The following is a 26053-nucleotide window of genomic DNA, read 5'->3' on the forward strand; positions in this document are numbered from 1 at the left end:
CCTTCAGTAACGAAACTCCTTTGTGATTTAAAAGAGATGGTAAAATGTTCATGGTTTTGGGAAACAGATGTGTATAAAGATATTTGTTAATATCCCATTTACTGTGCCTTTGTTCTCAAGTGTGACTGAGATTGTACTGGTGTGTGCCCCACGTGCCGACGTACCAGCCATCAAGCATTCATATTCTCCGTAGTCTCAGTCTCAGTCTATTTTGCATGATATGACGGTAATGTTATTTTAAGCATTTTGGTAATAAAATAACTGAAACCTTTGTCTTGCTAAGGCAAACAGTTAGCATATTTTCTACTAAATACAATTATTGCATGTTTATTATTTGACAAAGTTACAGCTTGTTGGAAATTACAAATTTCTAAGTTTTTTATTTTATTTTACTCTTTATTTTACCCAGTTAGGTTATCATAGTTTTTGTGAGGATAATTTTGCTGTGGCTGCATACCCCTAACAAGAGCACAAGAGTGTTTTTTCCAGTGGTATTTTAATGCCTAAGGAGTCAATCCTAACATTTATTTATTCAAAATGCACCCCCCCCCCCACTAATTATCAAAGTGAAAATGTTTGTCCATTTCCATTTTATTCAATTCAATTTACTGTAACCAAAATCCCTACTGTTTTCCCTCTGCTAAATTTCTTTGTGCATATTTAATACAGTTATAGGCTCTTTTGTTCTTGTTTAAAGATGTCACTGCTCTGTTGTCTGTGAGGTTTGAGCTGTGTCTACACAGTGCGAAGCTTAATTACATGAGTTCACGCTTATCTAAATTGCTGCTACTTGTACGACCTTGAAAGAGGAAAATCATATTTAGCAGAGAAACACATTTTAATAGACTCCGCTAGACCTCATTAATTTCTCATCAGGAAAGGCCCTGGTCATCCATTCAGGTTTGTGAAACTACAAGCTGGGCTTTTCTCCACAAACACAGATGTCAGTATCTAAGTAGACTATCTAAATTCTATACACCAGTCCCCCATGTGTTTGATATGTTCACGCTTTGTTCCTTCCAGCATCCCAGTTGCACAGCAGAATTTCCTGCACAGCATCTGCAATCTCCTTCACCTTGATGTTGTTAGACATGTTACCTTTGAGAGAATGAAAGAGCGCCTTTTTTCAGGAGAGGATAAAAGGGCGCTGGCCTCCATCTTAGCAGCACGGAAAGACAATCTCACCGCAGCTCTCTGATGCCTTCAGACAGCTCAGGACTTTCCTCAACTTTCAAGTCATGATAGATACTGTAGTCAAATAGCTCTGGGGGAGAGAGAAACCATAATGGGAGAGGCGAGAGAAAGGGAACCTTATCTCTTTTTTTCTTTTAAGCTTAACAAGTGCTGGGATCTAATTACCTGGGCAGAGACACCTGGTGATGTGAGAAGATTCTAGAAAGAGGACAAATATGCACTTGAAAATCAGAATGGAAAAATCTCACCTCTTTGTTTTGACTTAGGATGTGTTCAGTCATGTAGTTCGGTTCTCTTGGTTCTTCTGGTTTTCTTGGTCTGGACCAAAGAAGGAAATTATATTAAGTACTGGTATGCTTAGCATTCACACTGTAATTTTTAACAGCAAACCTCATGATAACAAAACAAATGGAGCATAATGAAAATCGCAATCTAATTCGACAGCTTTTATGACATATTTTGCAACTGAACTCATGAATGTGTATGTGTACATATATTGGTAGTTTAGCAGATAACTCACAAACAATTTGTTACAAAAGGACTCTAAACAGCGCAAAGAAGACATCCATTTTAACAAAACGAAAACCTTCTGCAAGGAGACACTCCGATGAGTAGAGTGTTTTTGGTTTTACTTATTTTTGGTCCATTTTGCATTCATATTTCAGTCATTAAAAAAAACAATAAAGTTTGTTTGGAGGTAGGCTGACACCCACCTTTTCAGGGGGTCCTGGTATACTTGTTTGATGTACTAACAAAGCAATTGCACCAGAGTTAGATTTACCAAACCAAACATGCCAAGTGTAAACCCACTCTTAAAAACAAAGGTTTCAGAAGGGAGAATTGCAGCAATGTTGTAGTAGGAGAACCATCATTGGGTTCCCAAAAAAAAACTTTCAATGAACAGCTCTTAAAAGAACCTTTTATTTCTTGTTGTGAAGAACAATTAAAAAATTCCAAACAACTAACTTTTCCACTATTAAGAACCTGAAAAGCTTCTGTGAGTGTTCATGGGAGTGAAGAAGTCAATAATTTAAAATTTTTAGAGACTTTAATAGCAGATTACCTGGACTATAAGGAACAAACCGATCCGCTGCTGTTAATCGAATGCGTTTGCACGTACAAAGACAGAGAAAGCAGAAGGAAGAGGGTATTTTAAGCCTGTTAGATTGGCGATGTGAACACAGACACAGACATGTCATGCTTAATTCTGGTCCAGGGATTTCCAATGGGGTTGACTCCGGCAGACTGGTGTTTCTCTTGATGGGACTTTAAATGAGACAGTCTTGTAAAGCAGAGATTGTGATACGAACAGCTTCCGTATAAACAATCTTACATGCATGAAGACACACATTCATGTCCAGGCACACACAGTGAAATGTGGGAACACACACATGCATATATGCACATACGGCAAAGTATAAGGAGGGAGGGAGGGAAGGATGGAGACATTAGGATGAAGAGCGAGAAGATAAATAGCAGGATAATTAGCCTCATCTCCCAGGACATGACAGAAATATGCGGTTGAGATGGATGGAGTCCATGGAAAAATAGAGCCTGTAGTCCACCCCCTGCCCCCCATTCAACCCCCCCCCCCCAATCCTCTTCCCATCCCAGTATTCAAACGGGAGTACAGAGAGAATCAGAGCAAGAGAGAAAGAGTAAGAGCATCCATATTGGGTTGCTAATCAAAAGCCCCTCCATCCTCAGAAATCCTCTCTGAGAAGTCAGCGAGGAGAGTCTGAAAGACAGAAACACAATTTTAAACCTAGCTGACAAAGAAAGCCACAAAACTCCAGTAAAGAAAAGTACCACTTTCAATCCTACAGTTTGTTTTCAAGTATTTGTTTATTAAATATATATGTATTAGAAAATTTAAGAAATATAATTACATCTAAAAGTTCAACAACATACGAATAAAATAAATTATGTCGATATATTGAGATCTGGGCCCTGTTAAGAACAGAAGTTGATCCTGGTTCTTTGAGCTTTTCATATAAGTTTGTCTTTCATATAGAGATAAGCATCATGGAAAGATAACATTGTTAGGCAGAGAAAATCCTTTAGCTGATTTTCTAAAAAAAAAAACACAATGCCTTTCTTTCGCAGACAGAAAGCCCTTTGCTAGTTGTGTGTAGTATCTACCTTGCTCATCGTCAGTCTGACTTTCTGTGAAGCAGACTAAAAACATACACTTACACATAACTTCCTTCGTCAGTACTTAAAAAAACACTGACTGAGAGCAACACAATCAATGGTTCATGTAGTTGACATGTTGCATGCAAGTAGTGTTGCATCTGATAAATGCAAATAGAATCCATTATAATTAAATATCCATTACAGTTGCTGTCTGCACCTGATGCACTGCATTGCGCTGCACTGACAGATGCTCCATTCTATATCTGACATACTTGCACTACTTCTGACAGCTTGACAAATGACTGAAAGATTCCCCATTGAGGTCATCTTTTTGGAGGTTTTGCTTCGACGTGTTCAGAGTAAACATTATACCAATTCACATGCTCGGTGTAGACAAAAAAAAATTTCACTTAATCACTGGAACAATTACTTGTGTTGTATGTTGCCTCTTTGAGTGGTGTATTTCTCTCCTTCAATATGTGATTGTCATTAATGTATGTTTATTGGATGTTACAGAATGCCTGGCTGAAAATCTTGTTTTAACAAGCATTTTGCATGTTGCAAGATGTCATCTTTTTCCAAGACTACTAGCTCAGACCTTGCTATCAATAACATATTTCTGACCTACAACATGTCAAAAACTATGTCAAATCAACATTATTAAGCGATGACTGTAACCCAATTTTATCAAGCAGATATGACAAAATGAATTTAGGTTTGTGAAGTCTAGATGTAATGCATTTAGGATTTTGTTTCTTTTTTTCTTTCTTCTTTCTTTCATGCTTTTCTCATTAAAATACAAAAAAAAAAAAAACAGTATGATTTCCTTAGATTTCTTTACACTGTACACTGGCGACGAAGACTTATGAAATCAGTATGACACATGCTGCTAATGTTCAACAGTATAGAGAGTGTCTGCCAAATCACTTATCCAGAATTATGTTAGATTAGATATGAGGTATTAGTTTAGACTAGGGCATCCGTTATGGATTTGGGGTTTTATTAGAAACAGAAACTCATATCTCTTTGACCTTAGGTCAAATTCTTGTTGCAGTAGTTCAGCCATTTTTTGTACTAGCCCTTTAATCAAATAAAAATGGGTTTCAGGATGTAACTGGAAAAGTGTGTGAGTTTTAATTTATTTTTTTGCTTTTTCTCACCAAGGACCTTTAATGACTACAGGTGTTTTAGTTGTTTTCAGTTATATAGTTGATACTTTGGCTAACTGTCATAATCTAGAGACTGATGATTGGATTTCACACGTTACCCTCTTTGAGGGGTTTTGATCTTAATACCTGTACTCTTGATGATCTCAGCAGGACTAGAATTTCTTAGTATGGTTCTCACTGATACAATCATTGGCCAGAGAGAGAATGTAAAGAGGCTTCGGGAAAAGTTACAGGTGGGTTCTGTTGACTCTCTCTCTGAGCTTCTTCCTGTTCTCCTGCTGTCTGACGGGAAATTGTTCATTGGAAAAAAACTAACCCTTGCAAAACTCTGTGGGTCATGCATGATGAATAGCCAAAAATGCAGAATATGAACTTCTTTTAAAACATTTTTGCTTGTGTTTGTCATCACACCATTTTAGAGGAAACCTAACTGCTAAACAAAATAACATTGAGCTTGAGAGTAATAGTGAAGCTCACACATTCTCAGTGGTATTATATGCCTGACTGTGCTTTCCATAATACATTTGCAAGCCAAATGAAGTCAAAATAACACATTCTGACCGTAAAATATTTGTAAGTTCCAGTATGCATCTGTGACTCTAGAGTGAATGTAGTACACAGGTTTTTGGATAGGGATATATTTCCATGGTAGCTGCCAAAGCTAAGCAGTTATGTTGGAAAAACCACTGGAAAAGTTTAGAACAAACACTTAGAGTCTCATGAGCAAAACAGGAACTAAGTAAGAGTAAGTCTCCAACAATATAATCATTGCAATCTCTCTCTGGAAGGCAAAAGATGAATACCGCAGGTATAAAACCAATAACTCATATCTTACTGGTCTTTTATGGAGTTTTGAATCTAGAAACAACCAAACTATGGACTGAATACATAAAAAATGTAAACACTAAAATTGACAAGAAGATCCTGTGTGCATGCTGCACCTAGCTGTAGTAATTTCCTCTTGTAGAGGAAGCATGTAGGTGTTCCACATTCGTCTGTTGCATGTGATTGTCAGCTACATCAGATTGGGTGTTCAGAGGAAATCCTATTGACAGTGCCCTGGATGGGAAATTACACTTCACCCTTTACTGATACTCTTGTATCCTGTTCAACACCAAAACAAACAGAAGCACCAAATACTACTGTAGAGCAGAGCTCCATTTCTCCAACTGTCTATACATAAGTATTAATTATTCATTAGTAACAAAAATGTATTAAAACATAGCATTTCTAAACTCCGTGTGTATATGCATATGGACAGTTGGAAAATAAGAGGACTAAATATGGTCTAGACCTACCTGAAAACTTTTTGGTTTTGACAATTACATTCTTAGATTTACTTGAAATGTTTCGCATATTTTTTCTAAACTTAAAACACATTTTTGCCTCATTTGCATTGTTTTACTACGTATACAATTATGTAAAGTATAAAACATTTTTATTTGCAATACACAGTGTGGTTTTTTTTATCATAAAAAAATTAGATTCCACCCTAATGAAACACACCTGATCCAACTAATTCCTTCAGGCTTATTTAAACTACATGTGTGTTGGAGCAGGGTCGGAACGAAACTCTGCAGGGCTACGGCCCTCCAGGAAATGAGTTTGACACCACTATTTACACCTGTTCGAAAATTATGCATGAAAACATTTTCTGCCTAAACAAATACTATGAATGAGGCCCAATATTTCTTTCACTTGCTCATGTAAAGCCAATCGACTTGACCTATACATGTGACTTACTGTATGGCATAAATGTCAACCTAAATGTACATCTATTCAATTCGTAATACAATCCATTTCAAAGCAGCTTTACAGAAAATGCATGTTTCAAATCCAAGAAGCTAAGGTGACTGAGTCAAGAAGAAAAAATCAGTGATGAAGGATTGGAGAAAAACCTTGACAGTCTCTGAACTCATCAGTGGAAGCCCATCCTCTGCCAAAAGGTAATATCCAGTGGCAATAATATATGGCTCTAAGGTCATACATGTCATGGTTAGTTAATATAAGCATGCCTAGTGGACAAAAGTTACACACCTCACTGTCTCAGTTTATTTCAAAATGTGGTAACTGACATAATTCAGTCATTTTAAATGTGTAACAAACAATTTGGTCTAAAGACTTGAAACAAATGCCTTTTGGGAAAACTGATTTTTCATTTGCTGGATTGTCAAAGACTGCAAAACTAGATCTGTGTCATTGCTGGAATGACCTCTAATTTCCACAGAGCTGCATTCCCTAAACCCCTTCACCCAGATAGCTGCATACCTCGGTTGGCCGTCCCAAAAAAAATTCTCCTTGTGAAAGCAAATAAGACCGATCGATTCATCCTCCCAGCAGGTAGAGGAGCCCTGCAGCATGCCTGTGAGTAAAATCGTGAGCATCTACAAGAGTGAGGTATTGAATAGGCTGTGTGAGACGTGCAGGCTTATGACATGGGGAGGTGAAGGGTCTTGGGCTCTATTGGAGAACAGGGTGACCCCCACACAAAGGGCCAAACAGAGACATGGGGTTTGTTTTGCAGGCAGACACACACACATACACACGTAAGAGAGGAATTTGAGAATGCCCTGATGAGAATGCTGTCTTTAATCCTTTTTCCTGGTCACCCTACTTCTTTCGTTGTGGGCCACCAAGGCTGGACTCTTAGGAATCTCAAGAATTCCCAGAGCGCTTTTTACCCTATTCCTGCATGGAGACGTCGGGCACAATGACAGCACTGCCCTGTCTGTGTACAGGGTCAGATCCCCCTCAGGGTCTTTCTCTCTATCTGCCACCTCTTTCCGCTCTTTTACCCCTCATTTGTGATGTGCCAAAAACCTGTTGGCTATAGTGTTGGATATTGTAACAACATACAGAGAATAGCAAAATCACTGATATGGAGGGATAGTGATTGCAGTATCAAGGGCAATTCAAATACACATGCAAGAATGTAACCAAATATTTCATAATGAGGGGGACAAAAGATAAAATTTTAGAGACATATCAGTCAACCATTTGAATACTAATGAAGATAAGTCACTTCATATTCATCTCTCAGAAGTGCTAGACTTACAAAAGTAAAATGCAAGCAATTTTATTATTGTTCATTGAAACTAAAAATGTCATAATTAGTTTTTGGTAAAATAATAAATAGTTGAAATACAATAAAATATATATACTAAATGATTAACTTAGAACTAGTGCCTTGGCAATTACCTTTACTAAAGTTGAAGTACTAAAATTACTCAAACTGAAATAAAAATAAATGAAAGCTTTTAAAATGAAACTAAATTAAAATGAAAGCTAATTCAAAATATTAATGAATGCAATAATAGTATATCATTAAATGAACATATAATTCAAGGGTTAGAATGATACAAATTGTAAATACAAATACAAATTGTAGACAACATTTTCTACCTTTAATTATATATATGTATATATAATTCAGAAGCTATACTATAATAATCTCTTCCATTTTTGTCCTAAAGAGTCACATTTTTGCTGGTTGGTTTCTATTTCTGCTCGTTGCAGTGAATAGCTCCCACCCGTTGTTCAATATGATTGGTCTAAAATCCGATAAACGTACATTAAACATGAACTATTTTCTTACTGGCCGAGATTGTATCAATCCGCAATTTTTACATTCACCCTGTACATACAATTGCTTGAATCACACCAGCACAGCTCAAAATATAATCACAGTCGGAGGTAAAAACCCCAGTAGCCTAATGCAGCTTTGTCAGGCTATTTTCAGCACAGTCCAAAGCAGTGCACTAATAGAAACAACACAGAATTAATATCGACATAATTACAGAACAATATTACTGGCTAAATGTTAAAATGGTAATCTTTTCCGAGTTATATTTATATAACATATCTGCCCTTAGAAGGTAACACTATTATCACCAGTGTCAGAGCCGCTGACAGAAACCCGCGCTGTTTCACATCAGAGAGAATTAAATATGAGGCCTCACCCAGACTAGGAGGTTTATTATAACCCATGCAACCTGACACCAAGAGTAATAACTCTGAGTTAATAGGACTCGGTATTGGGAACTTCATGTACTATCTTATAATTAATGGTCCCCTCTGTGTAAGATTAACTAAGAGGCCTGGTTTATTAGCTGGATGACAATCCCTCATTCAGTGCCTCAATCAGGCAGCGGGGGCTCTGTGCTGAGGGCTGGCAGGGAGCTGGTTAACACTGACACGGCTGGCTGGTTTTAATAGGGAGGTAGTGGAGAGAGGGCGAGGTACAGCACACAGCACAGCCGACACCTGCAAACACTTGACTGGACTCGGACTCTGGAATACTAACGGGCTTGCTTCTCATGATATTGTGAAAGATGACAGTGCGACTGGAATTGGGAAAGTTTTTCTGAGCTCCGCGTTTATTCTCAAAGGGTAAGCGGTTGATGAACGCAAGATAGTAGTTTAACTGCGCCGACTGAAACTTTGGCAACTGATAAAGAACGAAGAAACAACCTACTGTACAAGCCTACAAACAAATGGACATTGACGCTTTGAGGTGTGTTTTGTGACTGTTTTGTTCGCGTCGGACAGCTGTGCCACGGAATGTAACATCTTCCATCTTAAGTTACCTGGACAAGAAGTAAGTGTCTCTTTAGAGAAAGTAACAAGTTTGATATATTAAGCAGTGTGTTTGTTTCACACGGTTTGCTAATTTGCTTTACAATTTCCATGTTATATACAATATGTGTCTCAAACAGTGAGGTGCCTGAATAATGTATGGAAAGCATTTTTAGGCTTCATCATGCGTACATGACCCCCCCAAAAATGCAGCTTAAACGGAAAATGCATATAATGTTCATATGAAAAGCAGTGAATCGTTCTAGAGAACCTATAGAAACCCATTTAAAAGGGTCAGATTACTGAGGAATTTACCAAATGAGTGGGACATATAAGTTTTGAAGTGCCTCAAGTATCTTTTTTTTTTACACACTCACACACACACACACACACACACATATATATATATATATATATAAGACCAAGTCTTGGTGGGTTTCTCACAGCCATTGTCTAAGGCTCAGTGGTCTTCTTAGATACCATGAGGTTCCCACACCAGCCTTCATTGTCCTCTTTACACCCACATGACAAAGTTGCTCAGGAATGATCAGTTTTCTGTTAAAAAAAACAACAACTGAGCAGGCAATTTCAGAGAACCACAAGGTGACATTTCGAAATGCACATTATATGTTCGCTGGACTAATTTATTATTCATTCACAGCTCTACCTGAAAAAGTAATGCATTATGGATCTTAAGTTAAAAGCATAACAGATCAAAAATAATGTCAGATATGGCCCCTAAAATTGGTAGGTTTCTAATCTTAAATTTTTCAAATATGAAGAATAAAAGAGTGCATGAATTAAGTATATAATTTCCAGTAGTGCCTATTTTAATCTGAGTGTTTTATTGCAGTTGTGACACAGTTCAAGACCGGCCAGTAATCATACAAGAGACTAAAACTGTTGAATGTGTGGTTTATTTGGTCCTTTAATCAGTCCATTGATTGATTTGTAAAGTAAACTTTGTCTGAAACACTGCCCTGGCTCTATAACATTTGGTGGTTTCTGGTATCAAATAGCGATGCTTGGTGTGTGGGACACTCAAAATCTTGCACAAAACATGAAAAAGCTCTTAGTGGTTATGATTTTAAAGCTGTTTTGAAATTCACGTCCTTTGCTTGTATCAGTTGAAATATAAAAAATGTATTTCATTTACATCCTTGCTCAGTGAACTTGAGGACAAGACAGAGGAGATGAATAAGGAATTGATTAGTAATTCAGTTTAAGTGGCATCTTGGGTGTAAATCCAGGTTAGAATCCTTTAATGCACAACATGAAGGTATTTATGCAATTCTTTGTCTGTTATCTTGATCCTTACTAAGTGTTGTTACTCTGGGATATTTGTGTGCTGAAATTTATTTTTTTATTTTTTATATTGTATGTTGCTCTAAAAGCTTCTATCCTTGATATAAAGATGAACTGTTTTAGTGGTGTACAATTTTCACCAACCTATTGAAGTGTTTCAAAACCAACCTGCTGCTTGAAAGACTTGACAGTGGAATTCAGGGATCCATGTGGATCGTATCTCATCAATTATTGAACCGTTATTGAGGCAGACGAGGAAAGAAGGTCTGAAATCGATTGAGAGGCATCTCGCCCTGAGGGGTTCACTGGATCTTTCATTATTTTGGTATTGTTGACAGGCCTTAGTGAAATATTAATCTTGCCAATCATAGAATACACTAAATAGCCTACTGACTAGAAGATGTGCCGTCCATACTAAAATCTCTTGCTTGATCCATTTTATTTATTTATTTTAAAAACGGATTTTTTTTTATATTGTTGACAATTACACAAGTCAGTTAACTGCTTTGTTATTGATGGAATTGTCATTTTTGAAGTTCTGCATAAGTACATTAGTTAACTGTAGAAATACAGTGGTTTAACTGTAACTTCTTATTGCATTAGAAAACAATATTTCAAACCACAGATGCTATTTTCTTTTTCGTGATTTACATTTTCATGGATGTATGAAGTTCTCCTGAAGTTCTCTCAGGTGTCCTAGCAGTTTAACCACATATGCAGTTCATCACATTGTCTTCATTTCAGAACTACAGAGTGTCCAAATTTGAGGCTGCTAGTCTTCAAATGTTTTGCTTCCAAGTTTATCCTTTCTTAATATTTTTTTTGTTTCCCTTGTCATGAGGATAAAGAAGATGATGATAAAAGACTGAAGTAAATCTTCATAATTTGTCGCTTTGTTTTATTCGGAGAATTATTTGAAGACATTATGAGGTCAGGTTTGGGAAGAGAGTATGTGAGAACTCAGAGCTGATGTCTTTGTGATTAACACACTTTGAACATTATGAAGGGAATCTTTTTATATAAACAGCCCTTGAAAGACACAAAAATATTCACACTGATACTCTTCCAGCCATATTTCAAAGAATCCAGAGATGGATAATTAATACCTGTAAAAACCTGTTGACATAATGTTTCGAGCAAAATAGGGAGCATTTGTCACGAGAACAAAAAGACTTTTCATCAGCTATAATTTGCAAAAAAAATATTGGATGGCAATTATCAATGTTTGGACGTCTGTCTTTCTTACAATATTTTTTTTTTTAATAGACCAGAAGTTCACACATCCACACTAGTTTAAATCCCAAACCCCCCACAGTCTTTCTAGAGAGAATTTTAATGGATATTTTAATTTCTTTGTTTAACTTTATGAATATTAAAGCTTTTATCCCTCTCCCCGTTTTGTTAATTCAGAGAAACCGTTTTAGCTCAGGTTATTGTTTTTTTTTTGCGCATTTCGACATTTATGTAGCTTTTTTTGTTCGATGCGTAAATGACACACACAAATTCCCATTTGTCACAAGTGCCTCTCTCTCTCACACACATGCGCACACACACACACACACACACACAAACATCGAGAGAGATGCACTCATGTATACAATTCTCACTCTCTACACATACAACAAGCCCCTCGAGATGGTTGTCATGACAGCATCAGTGATGCTGGGGGGGTCAGAGTGGGGTCAGACCAGACTCTAGGGGTTGGTGGAAGGGGGAATCTGAGGCATAAGTGATAATTTAGTGATGTCATTGTGGATATGGGGAGGCGTCCACCTTACGAACGGTGGGTTTTTGCACATTACATATCACATATTCTTTAACGCATCCATTCAGGCTTCAAGGCAGAAGCACCTGACATGACTTCAGTATGCTGACCACCCCCACAAACAGCCCCCCTATCATCCCCATCCCGGTCCTGGTGCCATATTTACAGAGAAAGGCACAATGCAGGGGCGTCAATAACAGTAAGGAAGAGTGCCTAATCCCTGCAGCTGTCAGCCCTGGGAGTATTAAGCCTCCATTCTGAAGATTCTTGGGTCTTTGCCAGTCAAAGACCAACAGTAGTTGCAGCGAGAGTCTGCTGATGACCAAACAATCTATTCTCTGGCTGGGGAGGACAGTGGATACAAAGATAAATGAAGCCATCACATCAGAAGGGCAAGAAAAGAAAAAAAAAAGATGCAGGGTGTTCATCAGTCCAGTGATGCTACACTAATGTCACACTGTAGTGTCTGGTTGTTCTCAGACTATCTGGAAAATGTGACGGTATGACAAAACAATAAAATTAAATGTTGAGTCAAGTGTTGTGTGAGGGATGCCAAAGAATGGCAAACGGAAACTTGTTAACCTAGTGATTTTAACCCTTTCTTTTCTTTGACTACTTGCCATTTGTAAGATGTTCTTCACTGTTGATCAGTTGGTCATATTTTAGGTCTGAATGGGGTTGTGGAACTGTTACCAAGTATATCGTTACGATATGTTTTTTTTTTTACTTTATCGGTTGATATCAGATATTTAATTGTGCATGCTTATCTTCATTTTTTTTCATTTAGATATGTATGTAATGGAATTACGTAATTTAATTACAAAATAAACGTAATGATTACAAAAATGGGTTCTATCTGAATAATTTTACACATAGATCTGATTGTTATTTATTCATAAATTGAATTGATATGCTCTAAAATATGAGACACCAATGTTTCAGGAGTTTAGGACACAGAATAGGACACATGCTTATTCGATAACAGTTTTATTACCTATTGGGGTTATATATGTGACCCTGGAGTAAGTAGCCTAGTATGCAGAGTTTCGGTTCATTTTTGTGCTGCAAGAAAGGAAAGCAGCATTCCATTTTTCCTTTTTATGCTTGTATTTTAAAAGCAAAAAGATTTGTTTTTATTGTGAATGTACACAGATAAAGGCAAACCTTTTACAATTCTGATTATCTTTATGACTAAAAGGAGTAGTTGCTTCCACTGTTAGAAGGAAAAATTTCAAGTGATTGCACTGGCGCCGCATGCGTGCACAAAGTTGAGCTTTGCTACCTTGACAATATAGTTGGTTCATTATCATAATAAAATACATGGAAATAATCATAATCCAAAAAAAATGGTCATAGTCAAATATATGGAAAAAATACACACACTGCTCTGTTTAAATATGTAGGCTGGTAAAATCTGTGCTATCAAGTGTTATTACCATACTGCCGTGATGTTATGCAAAACATTTTGTTTTACGTGAATATTGGAATGCGAGTGAAGTAGTCTATATAATAATTTGGCATTCAAATATAGCGAATACGGAAACATTTGATTTTGTCTTGAATGAGAGACCCAACGCTGGTTTCAGTTTCGTAAATATAGTTAAATATAGTAACTTGTAATCTTTAATCTACTTTTCCAAAGTAACCTTCCCAGTACATCATCATCTAACATTCAATTGAAGTACTAATTAATTTAATAATTTAATAATATGACTTAAATGTAATCTTAAACAAAAATGTAAAAATAAATATAAATTGTATACTGTACAGTGTAAAGTTGTAGCATTTAAATAATAAAATTTTTATTTATAAACAAATATAATTTATTCAATAGAATATTTTATTGGCTTTGTCTGTTTGTGTGCATGTATTTATAAGCCCATAAAATATGCTGAAAAAGGCAAATATGATATAATATTGAAACTATACTTATACATACTTATAAAATTAAAATTATTAAATAAAATTAATAAAAATTGCCTAAATAAACATTTCAAATACATTTCCTGTACTGAACACAATTTGTATTGTGCAGTTGTTGTTGTTGTTGTTTTTTTTTGCTTTTGTGCAATATTTACATTTATCATTTTTGTTTACTTTTGTGTGATGTTTTGGATTATCATTTGATCTCCAGTGTAAAATCTCGGCCCTTAAGCAAAGTCAAATCTAAACAAACCAAAATGCCATTTGAAACCAAGAACTAATGGATTAAATCTCCTTTATTCTTTTGATGTAGTGCATAACAACATTGCATCCTATCATGAGGTCCCCTGATGCTGGAAAACAGCTGTCAGCTATGAATAGCAGAGGCCATGCTGATGGGGTAATTGTAGAGGAATTCAGTGTTTATCATGTAAATAAAAGAAGAAAGGCCATCGAAACAGGTGTTGGTATGCACCGGGAGGGCCATGTGCTGTTCACCCTGCTCTGCGTAAAGTCTCTCTAATGCTCCTGCTCTCAATTTCTAACATTACTACACACAAGAGGGGAGGGGAGCATTGTGGTAGGGATTAGAAAAAGAGATGGGCATGAGTTCATGTGTGCGTATTTATGTGTGCACGTGTGGCTTGAGAATGATGGAGTGCATTAATATTGCATGATGCAAAAGTGCCTTTTTTGTTATTTTTAAATTAGTGCCTCATTATTTCCCCATTCACGATAACCTATCATATGTACCGGGCTGCTCTTTCCTTTTTTATGAGGAAATGGTTGTTGCGTGTTGCTTGGTGACTGCACAACACCACTGACGTGTGAAGGTGAAAATGTCCCTGTGGTTTGTGGGTAGCGGTCACTTAAAAGACCCGCTGATAAGATGTTTGGAGCTTAGCGGCCTTTGAAGACAGGAGCTGAATCCTGTCCTTAAGGGTGGTGAAGCTTAGCCAATGACTCCAACGCTGTCTGCTCCGCCCAGCTTAAATGCACAGTCCTGGACCTTCGTGTAGGGGGCAGCCAACATTAGAGCTGGAGAAGGGCCACAATTCCCTCAACAGTGGCACGCACTTAGCTCCCTGACACTAGAGAGCATATGTGCGTTTGTGAAAACCTTCCCTCACTTGATAAGTGCACGACATTAACTTTAGACTTGGCCCTGAAAAAGCCATTCTGTTATGCCGCTTGCCAGTATACTCTGGGACTGGCTGTCAGCCATTTTTGCAAAAACAGGCATCAAAGGCTACAATGGGCAGGTTGGTGTGTGTGTGTGTGTGTGTGTGTGTATATTTTTTTTTCACGGTTTGTCTGAAGATCTGCTTTTGAAAAGTGTGATTGGTAATATAAAAACACAAGATATTTTAAATATAACCTGTGTTTGTCAGTTTTTGCTTCAATTTCAAAAACTTCTTGCACAAATTTGTATATATATTTACATATGTACTCTTATAATTACAAACAAACAGCAAGAAAAGTATCGAATTAAGCATGACATTAAGTAGAAAAACAAATTGTATTCTCTTGTAAAGCGTGTTCCAATAACCTACACTATATAAATGTTTTTTTTTTTATTTTTATTGTAAATAAATATTGTTTTACAAGGAAATACTGTTTCGGTTTTTCTACTTAAAATGTAATGCTTAACTCAATGTGTTACTTGCCATGGCTTTTTAATTTTGATATTTACTATTAATTTCTGAGTGTACATAACTTCTCTACTAGATTTTTTTCAGTGTGTTGGCCTGATTTGTTAGTTTGAGTGTGTTTTAGACTCTTGACTGACTGGAAGTCAAGCTAGCTGACCAGCTAAACTAGTGAAAACTAGCAGGAAAGGTGTAAAGTAAAACTTAACAGCAAAGTCTGAGTTTCTGGTAACTTATTATTGTATTTGCTCTGTGGTGGGTGTTGAAACATGACCCTCTTGACCCCTTTGTACACTTGTTAGTCCCTAGGTGCTGTTTTCCGAGTCAGTGGCAGCTCTATTGCTGAGCTAATGCGTCACGCTAATGAGTGCTAACATTGACAGCAGACCGCATTAGCCCCACCCATCCTGCACTCTGAGAGGTGATAGGGTTGACTGCTTCACCTTTTCTTCTCCACCTCAGTGGTTTAATTGCTTGGGCTAAAGCTCTTGTTACTTTTCTCTCTTTCTTTCCCATTTTTCTGTTGTTTACTCAGATTTGCTAACTGAAAAGTGGTCACAAAATCTTAAGGGGCCTTGGGGCAATAAAAGGTTTGGGGGTGCAGAATATACTTTTGATTCTCACTTTCTTCACAGGAGAGTAAAAATGTAGCCTGAGGATTTGGAGGGGATTTAAAAGATTTTGAGTTTCTTTTTCAACTTGTCATGTAGCCATATATCTTGGGTGGTGTCATGCAGAGTGGTTTATCTACATGCATGCTTTACTTTAGATCTATTATGTTGCTTTACCTGAGGACAGTCACTGACTCTTTATTTATTTTTAGCCTAAAAATGAACTTGACTTGGGGAAATGAGCAAACTGATACTGATTGTCTCATGAAACTGCTAATTAATCCAACAAAGAATCATTGGAAAAATTACTTAAACTCCAAACACACATACAGTATACAACACTATTCTCTGTAGTTTACAGTTGAAATTTAAACAACTTTTATTGCTTAACTGTAATAGGGCAGTGGGAAATTATTGTTAATTTAAAAATGTATTTTGATGTGCTTCTTTGCACAGCAATTTTGATTTGTAAACTATGTTTGCATTCAGGGTCGTAGCCATTATTTCAGAATTGAGTGGGACAGAATATCAAGCATAATGCCATTTTATTCTGACATTTATATAATTGATGCGTTTTATTTTTACGGTGTAAAAAAAATGTCAGTAATATGTAATATCGGGCATTTTTAAAGGCCAGTTTATCTCCTCTCACTAGTGAAGTTTCTTTTGTTTGCTGTGCATCATCATGTTTTCTGTTTAGCCCTTACAAAAAAAATCTGAATTAAACCTCAACAATCACCATCTTCATTTTAATTTGTAATATGTTACTTAATAGTTATGGCTCATCTGTTTCTTAGAAAACTGAACATGCTTTTAGGATCACTAAATGGAAATGTTACTTTGAAACATGAAGTAACGTAATATAATTTAGCGGATATGTCGCCACAGGCATGTTTTTTCAAATGAGTCTGCGTTGAGATAATCACATAAAGAGGTCACTTTATGGTTGTATTGGTTATCATATGGTTGGATTGGTTTTTATACATTCTTTTCTTGTTTAGTCATTGGCTAATTTGTTTAATGACTAAAGTGAACAAAACCTCAGAGAATATATGCACAAACTCACAAAATGATTATTCTTTGCAGATGCAACTCATTGTCAGACAGTAACCGCTCCAGGCTAAATGCAGGGCATCAACAAGTCTCTGATCGTACTCCTCTGATTTCTCCCCATTCCCAATATGCCTCTGGAGATCAGGTGGCCCAAATAAACACATGCAATCTGTCACTGCCCACAACTGATAGACACCCTCATGCAGTTTTACATCTATTTTGTTGCATCATTTACCAGAAATTAACCATCTAATATCATGTAGAAAACAAGTTTTATGGATGAACAAAATGACTAATGGAAAATTAACCACATCCTTGAAAAAAAAACAGAGCAAATCAAGTGAAATCAAACAAAAGTGCACAGCATCTCAGCCCTTGATTTTTGAGAAGCTCATGTTTCTGGTGTTCTTGGCATGCAGGGTTTAGCCTGATCATCCATCTTTAGTGATGCTGTTTTTGTGTGTTTTTGGTTAAAGGTTGCTGGCCCCTCTGGTTTAAAAGCACAGTGTGAGTCTCAGTTGAAGCTCTTGGTTAATTGTGACTGTTCTTGTAGTGAGTTATAGGTTTTTTGGCCTCTTCATCACATGAGAAGCCAACAGTAATCCAACCCGCAGAAGCAGGGATGGTTTTCCTGGTTATGTGCACAAGTCATCCATTGGAACCCTTAAATCATTTTCGGGTATCAAATAGAGTAAACAAACATAAATAAAAAAAAATCAAAGGAAGATTACCAGGTTTTCAAAGCCTTTTAAAATGCTCCAATCGTATGTTTGGTGTACATAAGCGCTAAAACGATTACATCAAAGGACAATGATGTCAAAGAGGAGACTGGACAGACATGTAAGGACGAGTCTTCTGTCACTGCGGACTGATGAGGACCAACAGGTCTTTGAATTGAGAAATGGCCTGTCTTTTTTGGAGGAATGTATGGCACAGGGTTATCAGCACTAGACGATCCCTCAGAGCTCAGAAATAGCTCCGAAAAAGTTTCTCAGATCCGTTTTACTGGATAGATGAGCTGTTGGAAATGCACCCTTTAAATTCTTAGCCGTATAGTTTGATTTAAAAACAACCGATTCACAGAGATTTAACGTTCTTTTAAATAATGGGGGACACGCAGGGTGTTGGTCATGTGATCAATCATGTCTGGCTTTATTCCTTGGGGCTCCCTTGTTAAAAGTCTTTCTTTGTTGGAGGCCCATTGAGGAGCTCTGTGTATTTTTCTTAAATGAATTTAATGACTTGCAAACTATCTTTTAAAAGTTTTAAATCTAGATTCAAAATGACCTCTAAATATCGTCACATCCTCGAAAATATGAAGTTCTGTAAATCGCAGTTTGTTATTTGTCAATTAGAGCTGCTCTAAAGGGTTCTGTGAGTGAAAATGCAGACATTGGTTCAGCAGGAGGGAGCCACTGCAGTTGAATCATTGAGGGGAAAGTCTCCCAGAATCCTTTGTGTCAGGTCGCCCCATGACCTACTGTTTCCACATACCCAGGCTCCGTAATGGTAAATGTGCTGCGCTATTGGTTTTCTGTATTCATTCCTGCTGCATGGAAACTAATTTCCACTTGAAGAGGAGCTCAGCTGGAGAGAGAAAAATAGAGTGTTCAAGACCGGGACAGAAACTGGGACAGAGCGCAGAGAGAGAATCTTTCCCCGATTATATTTGTATTCATTTTATACTTTTTCATTAAAGGAATATTTCACCAGAAATGTCATTATTTAAACTTAAGATTTGAGTATTTTAATTGCATTTAAAATTTCCATCCATTTGGATAACACATTTTTAGCAAACAAACTAATAAACTTAATATGCAGCATATTTGTCAGTCATACATAAATGAAACATGAATGAGATTTTGTAACAGTATTAATGCACTTGCTTAATATGTTTTAAATACACAGTAATGGCTTTATATATTTATCATTAATAAATCCATTTTTTTTCATACATTTAACCAACTGAATCTTACATATTCAACAGGAAGCTATCAAACCATGTTCAGACTTTTTAACAGATTAAATGTTTTTGTTTTCACAAGTCATGATTCATTTCTGGGCTGTACTCATTATTACTCGCAATTTACTGTTGATTCATATCTGTATGTTTTGGCTCACAAAAACTGTTTTGAAAAATCTATTCACACTTTCCCCCATACCACACACATGACACACTATAGAAAAACCACTGACAAATAAAAATGTAATACATTCTAAACCTTCTGAAACCATGCTTCGTGTTCATTCATTCAAATGTAATTTAAGTTGAATTGAACTTGTTTATGGTGCGCTTTTATTTCTAGTGTTTTTGTTTCATTTTCCATTTGAAAGAAGTTAATTCAGTAATTTTATGAATAATAATGCAAAATACCTTTTAATCAACATTCAATCCATATTTATTTATTTATTTATTTATTTATTTATTAAGGGACCATGCACAATCTTTAACATAAAATTTCCAAAATTTTCATGTATGTATGTGTATATATATATATATATATATATATATATATATATATGCATGTTTTCAGACCTCGTGCCTTGTTTTTTATTTATCTGCCATTCATCCTCTCTGCTGTCTGTCTTTTATCCTCTGCTGCTCATTTTATTGCCTTAAACTTGTCCTTGACCTCTGTTTATTCACTCCGTTTTCTCTCGATTTTATAAGAACCTCATCATTCTGTTGCTCCGTGTGCAGGTGTGGCTCTCTTACACACACACACACACACACACACACACACACAGTGATAATGACATCCCTGTAGCCACTTGAGGCATATAATTAGAGAGCAGACATGCGCTGACTTTTAACGATAGGTATTCTCCAGGCTTTGGGACTCACCCATGACTGCGCCCTCACATTTACAGTGCATCTCAAAATAAAAGATGCACTCCCTTAGGTTCAGAAATAAAAGGATGATGCAGATTGTTTGGAACTGTACTGCCAGCGGTGTATTATTACAGTTAATCAGTGCTGGTTTACTAAAAGAAGTGGCAGTTATAATTTAACTACAATTTCCAGTAGCATGACCAGTTGTTTTCAAAATGTAGCTGTTCATGTAACTGAACATTTTGTTCTAAAGCGAGCTGCACAAGCATTTTTAAAATGTATTTTGTCAAACACTTTTATATATATATATATATATATATATATATATATTTTTATTTTTTTTGTTGGTCTTTATTGGTGTAATTTCAATTGTTCAAATTATATTTGGTCATTCAAATTGAGATTCATATATATATGATTCTTTTTATTAGTACATGTAGTTTGACAAGATTCAGTTTCAAAGTAGCTTTTTCAACACAGGAGTTAGGCCTAATGATTCTGTTATATTTCAGTATTCGTTAATGGTCTTCTTTTGTGATGTTTAGGTTATATTTACATGTAAACAAGACAAGTGAGCCAAAAGGAAGCAAATCAGACATAATGTGGGAGTGCTCGGCCTCTCCTGTCTGTTTGGATCTGTAAGATAAATTTGACACGATGACAATAATGTGTTTGTGCCAGGTTTTAATCTTCTGAAATCTTCACAGACTGGTCATTCCCTCTGGTGCCTTTCAAGAGTAGCAGACAGTGGAGAATTCAGCAGCGCTATTGTTTTCTGAATCTCACATATTAGTCGTGCTAAATGCAGTCTGGAATATCTTTTAAAATTTTGAGCATATTGGCCTGCTTTGACTCCCAAAGCATTTCTGGTCTCCAGTTCAAATGAATGATACTGTAGCAAATTTATCATAGATAAAGAGCGCTGTCTTTTGGCTATTGTTCCTCTGTCATTTTTCATCACTTGGGAGAGTGTCATTTCTCCTGGATGAGGGCCAAAGTACAGCACTTCATAGCGTGTTACAAAACATCCTCAGCGAAGAGACTGTTAGTGTTAGAACCATAGTAAACCTGTTAAATACCAGCAAAGGGTACTGTTGTGGTGACTAATTATTTTACACGATTTTAACTCAATTCTTTTTTTTGCCCCAAGACATAAACAATATGAGAGGAAAGTCTCCAGTCTTAAGTGTAACATGATATTTCAGAAATAATTCTACAAGTGAACGAATAGTGAGTGCTTATGAAATAGTAAGCTTTTTTTTTAGTAAACATTAAACATTTTTGCTTTTAAATTCTCCAAAAATTGGTCCCATTGTCTTCCATTGTGTTTCACAGTTAAAGGGATAGTTCACCCAGAAATACAAATTCTGTCATTAGTTACTCACCCTCATGTAATCCAAACCTGTAAGACCTTCGTTCGCAAAAGTTAGTTTCTTTTGCACATAAAAATAATTGTAGCTTCATAAAATTACAGTTGACATGTCCTTACCATCTTTCTTGGCCTTGAACTTGGTAGTTCCATTGCTGTCAATGCAGGTCAGAAAGCTCTTGGATTTCATCAAAAATATCTTAATTTGTGTTCCAAAGATGACCGGAGGTTTAACAGGTTTGGAACGGGATGAGGGCGAGTAATTAATGACAGAATGTTCATTTTTGGGTGAACTATACCTTTATCTTTTTTTTTTATTCATGGTAATCTATATTGCTGTTGATTTGACTTGTATTGAACATGAAATATTCATTTAAAAACAAATCTACTGTGCCTCGCTGTCATCTCCACTTTAAATTGAGTTAAAATAACTGACGTATTGTGTATAAATCAGCTTTATTCTGAGCTCAACATCTTTGAGCAGTCTCATTATAAAACATGCAACCAAGTGTTTGCGCTCCTGTTACGGTTATCCCTTATTAAGCATGTAAATCTGTGTACACAGCTTGCGTAGATACGTGCCTGCCATGTTTAGCACCTCAGAACAGGGTGATTTGCTGCAGATAGGAGGCTCACAGTAGGTTTGCCGGCAAGGACTAAGAGTTTAAGATTTAAAGCAAGACTGTGTGACATGGATTTGCCGTAGCTGGAAGGATTTGGCAGACGTACTTAAGAAACCATTGCTGTCTGACTGCATAGTTTTCTAATCTCTTTTGGGCGCACATCCCCACTGCAGAAAGACTTGCTGCCCTCTCCCACACAGTCTAACACTGGTTTCAAGGAAAAGGCCAGTTGGCTTCAGATATTTGTCTTTTTTTTTTGTCTCTAAATAAAAAGCTAAAAGCAAAACTAGTCTGTGTACCTATGGATAAATAGAGCTGTTGTGTTTAAATAACTCAATGTTGTGATTTAACTAGCCTGCCCTTGGGAAGGTGTTTATAGTCCTCACGGTGGATGGCTGCAAATGCCTTGAGACAGAGAAACTTATAGCCCTTTTGTTACTGTGTGGAAACATTTAAGTAGTCAAATATTAAAAAGAAAAAGCCACCTTTAGTACTTTGTTTTCTTTTCTCTTCAGGGCCTCTTCTCAGATTTTCAGTGATCTGTAAACAGACATAAATTCGAGGCCGGGCTTTTTAGGGTTGGTGCTTCTATGCTAACAAGACATGAGCATTGTTGTAATCTTGTTTTATGAGCCTCATTATGGAAACAAATTGGAACTGCTCATAAAATGTATACAGCTGCTGTCAGTTACCAGTGACTGAACTTGCTAGTGTTGTAATGCATGAACTGAATGTGTCTGTCCCTCTCACACTTGCAGATCTCGGTGGGTAAACTCCTGCTGTCATTATCACGATCATGATGCAAACCCTGCTCCTCATCCTGAACTTTTGTGTCTGGGGTTGTCATTGCAACGCCCGCACAACACCCCGAGTGCACCTGTCATATAAAGGTGAGAAATGTGCAATTTTTCTGGATTTATTAATGATAAATATATAAAGCCATTACTGTGTATTTAAAACATATTAAGCAAGTGCATTAATACTGTTACATGCGCACACACACATTTTTATTTGAGTTACCAATACATTATTGGTCTGATATGTAACGAAACCGTATTTACTATAAATTTTTCCATTGTTGGTAATAAAGTGAGTCACTGAGGTGATCATTATTATTAGACCTCATCTCATTATCACATTAAAATCCATAATAACACCTGAAAATAACTGGGTCTGACAAAGTACAACCATTCAGGCAGAAATGTGAAAATGCAACCGCTTTAGAGTTTTTTTTTTTTCCTTGTATACTCTATATGAAGGAATTTGAAGTGTCATTTCTAGACTTGCAAATGTCAAGGTAATGAAATAATGGAAATAAGAAGTCATGGAAATTTCTATAACAAATATATATATATATTTTTTGTCAAGTACTAAAATATTTAATCAACTAGAAATTGCTGAGGAGTTGGTATGTGTGATTTTTAAAGATTTTGGAAATCTCTTTAATTACAGAAATTAATTATTATTTTAAATTATTTTTAGTTAATGCTACCATTCCTAGTTTCTGTAATTAAAAAAACATATAACAAATAAGCTGCTTTGTTATTATAGCAAAATGGCAAGAAATATCTTACATGGCCTAAAATATGGTAAAAAGTTGGAAAACTACTGACTAGATTTATTATTTTTTAAATGTTATAATAAAATGGGATGGGAGTTTCTAAAAAGAAAATTCTCATTTTCATGTTCAAAAATATATTTTGTGAAGAAAGTCATGCAGGTTTGAAATAGTTCATTTGAAGGGCTCATTTAAGTTTTTTAGAAAGTCTGTGGAACGTAATTATCATGTTTTTTAGAACTTCTAAACACTTTCTGTCATCAGTGGCGTTTTAACACCTCTCTTTTCTTACTGTTCCTCATGTCAACTCTCTCTCTCTTTCTCGCTTTCTCGCTTCCTCTCTTCCTGTGTATGTTTTGAATCTGGCACCAGTATGCCTCATCTCCCAATTAATGCCCCAGAGAGGGGACTACCCATCATCCCCTCTGCAGGGGGATGTGTCACGGCGGGGCACAAAGAGAAGCAAGCAGAGCGAGGCCAATGTTTGAAGTTTAAAAGTCAAATCTCTCCAACACAAAAGCATTAGCATTTTTTTTCCATTCAACTCGCAAGCGGCGGTCAAATACCAGGCTTGAAAAGATACAGTGGGTTTGTTGAAGAGATATTGTTTTATATAATGAAAAACACTAGGCACAGCTGCATGCAGACACATTTATAATACGATTTTGCCCATGCGTCTGACAGAAGCACAGCAGCAGAACAGGTCAGAGTCTGACATGAATTTGCTCTCAGTTCTCAGAAACTGTCATACACAAAACCCAGCAGGTGCCTCTGCAGTGGAGCCCCATTACTTTGTATAATCCATCAGAAAGTATTCACACACACACACACACACACACACACACACACACACACACATTTACAGTCTCCTCCTCAATGTATATTTAGTACACAACCTGGTTGTGCCAATTCAGCAAGCTGAGACATGGTTCTTCATGACTCCCTACTGTCAGGATGCTGGGCTTTCCTAACACTGTGTCCTGATCAGACGCAACGCAGCAATATTCCAACCACACATTTCCAGGCCTCATAAATGAAAATGCTTAGCAATTATTTTGTGTTCACAAAATGTTCAAAAGTATAAAATAAAGAACACATACATTCATGACCTGCTACTGCTCCACTCAAACATTCTTTTTATGGATATCATTGTAAAAATTTAGTAATTGTTTGTGAATTTACATAATCAGTCACTGCTTCCCTGGCCTCCTCTGAGAAAATAATAAATGAGTAAATAAATAAATGAATAAAGTTAACTATAAATGTTAATTATAGGCTAGATTATAAGTTTAGAATTGATTGTGCATATAAGACGTCATCTTTTCCCCCTACTTTTTTAATTCCGTGTTTTACTTAAATATCCAGCTATGAGGTTTATGTTAGTCTTTGAAATGTAGAATGTGTGAGTGTCTGAGTGTGTAAGTGTGAATGTCTGTGAGCCCAAATGTCTGTGAGGGTGATTATGACCCTGGGTTGACTGGGGTTATTGTGTGCGTAGGTGACAGTGGGATAGATCCCTGTTCTCAGAAACCGGATTGGCTTGTGGCGTTTGAGGTTTATTATTAGCTTGTGTGGTTGCTGTGTTTACTTCGGCCAAAGCACAGGGAAGCCCCCCCAAAGCATGACAGGGCTCACTGCCAGCAACCTGCTCCAGAATGCCACAGAGACAACAGGAATGTTTGGAGCTTCAGCCTGAAACCATCTCCACCCCTCAGCAGAGCCACTGGCTTAGGCAGGATCAGGTATGAAGTTTGAGTTATGGTCAGGGTTGGGCTTAAAGATTTTGAGAGGCCCATTCAGTGGATCTAAAATGGAAATAATTCAGTTTTACACTCTTGAAATCATTGTTTTGTTCATTCATAGACTATGGCACGCCCATTTCTTCTCAAGACCAAGATGAGTGACTTGAGTGCATTAAGAAGGTACCACTCAAGTTCTGTTAGTTCTCCCTGGAACTAGGCTACTTTCCCAGAGTGCCACTTTAAAACGTACAGCAGTGTCTGCTTATAAGTGTGGGAAACTTTTGGAAAGGGTATGTGGATGAACGAAGAGCTAGATGATTTTTCTTCTCTAGCCTGTCTTATGGCTTGACCCCTGATGTCTATGGGAATGAGATCCATCTTCAGAATCACACAGAAATCTTTGCACAGCCCTGAATCTTCAATCATTCATAAAGTTCTCCACCATGAGTGTTCGTTTATTCAGTATTTTTGATCATTGATTATGCATATGTAGGACTCTGGTACATGTAACACCAAATAAATCCATTCTAAAGATTTATTTAGCAAAT

The 26053-nt window shown here is 36.6% G+C and overlaps 1 protein-coding gene across 2 annotated transcripts in view; it reads left to right on the top strand.

Annotated features, from left to right (window-relative positions):
* The first annotated feature begins 8542 nt into the window (after positions 1–8542).
* Positions 8543–26053, top strand: part of sema3gb (sema domain, immunoglobulin domain (Ig), short basic domain, secreted, (semaphorin) 3Gb) — a 32267-nt gene continuing 14756 nt past the window's right edge. The window contains exons 1-2 of one of the 2 annotated variants that reach the window (XM_052563382.1): positions 8543–9096; positions 22964–23095. In XM_052563382.1, coding sequence (XP_052419342.1) covers positions 23002–23095 — 94 coding nt within the window. In that variant the 5' untranslated portion in view covers positions 8543–9096; positions 22964–23001. The remainder of the gene's footprint in view (positions 9097–22963; positions 23096–26053) is intronic. The other variant, XM_052563381.1, reaches the window with a different exon arrangement.

This window comes from Carassius gibelio, chromosome B8, assembly GCF_023724105.1.
Source record: "Carassius gibelio isolate Cgi1373 ecotype wild population from Czech Republic chromosome B8, carGib1.2-hapl.c, whole genome shotgun sequence".
NCBI classification, from domain to species: Eukaryota; Metazoa; Chordata; class Actinopteri; order Cypriniformes; family Cyprinidae; genus Carassius; species Carassius gibelio.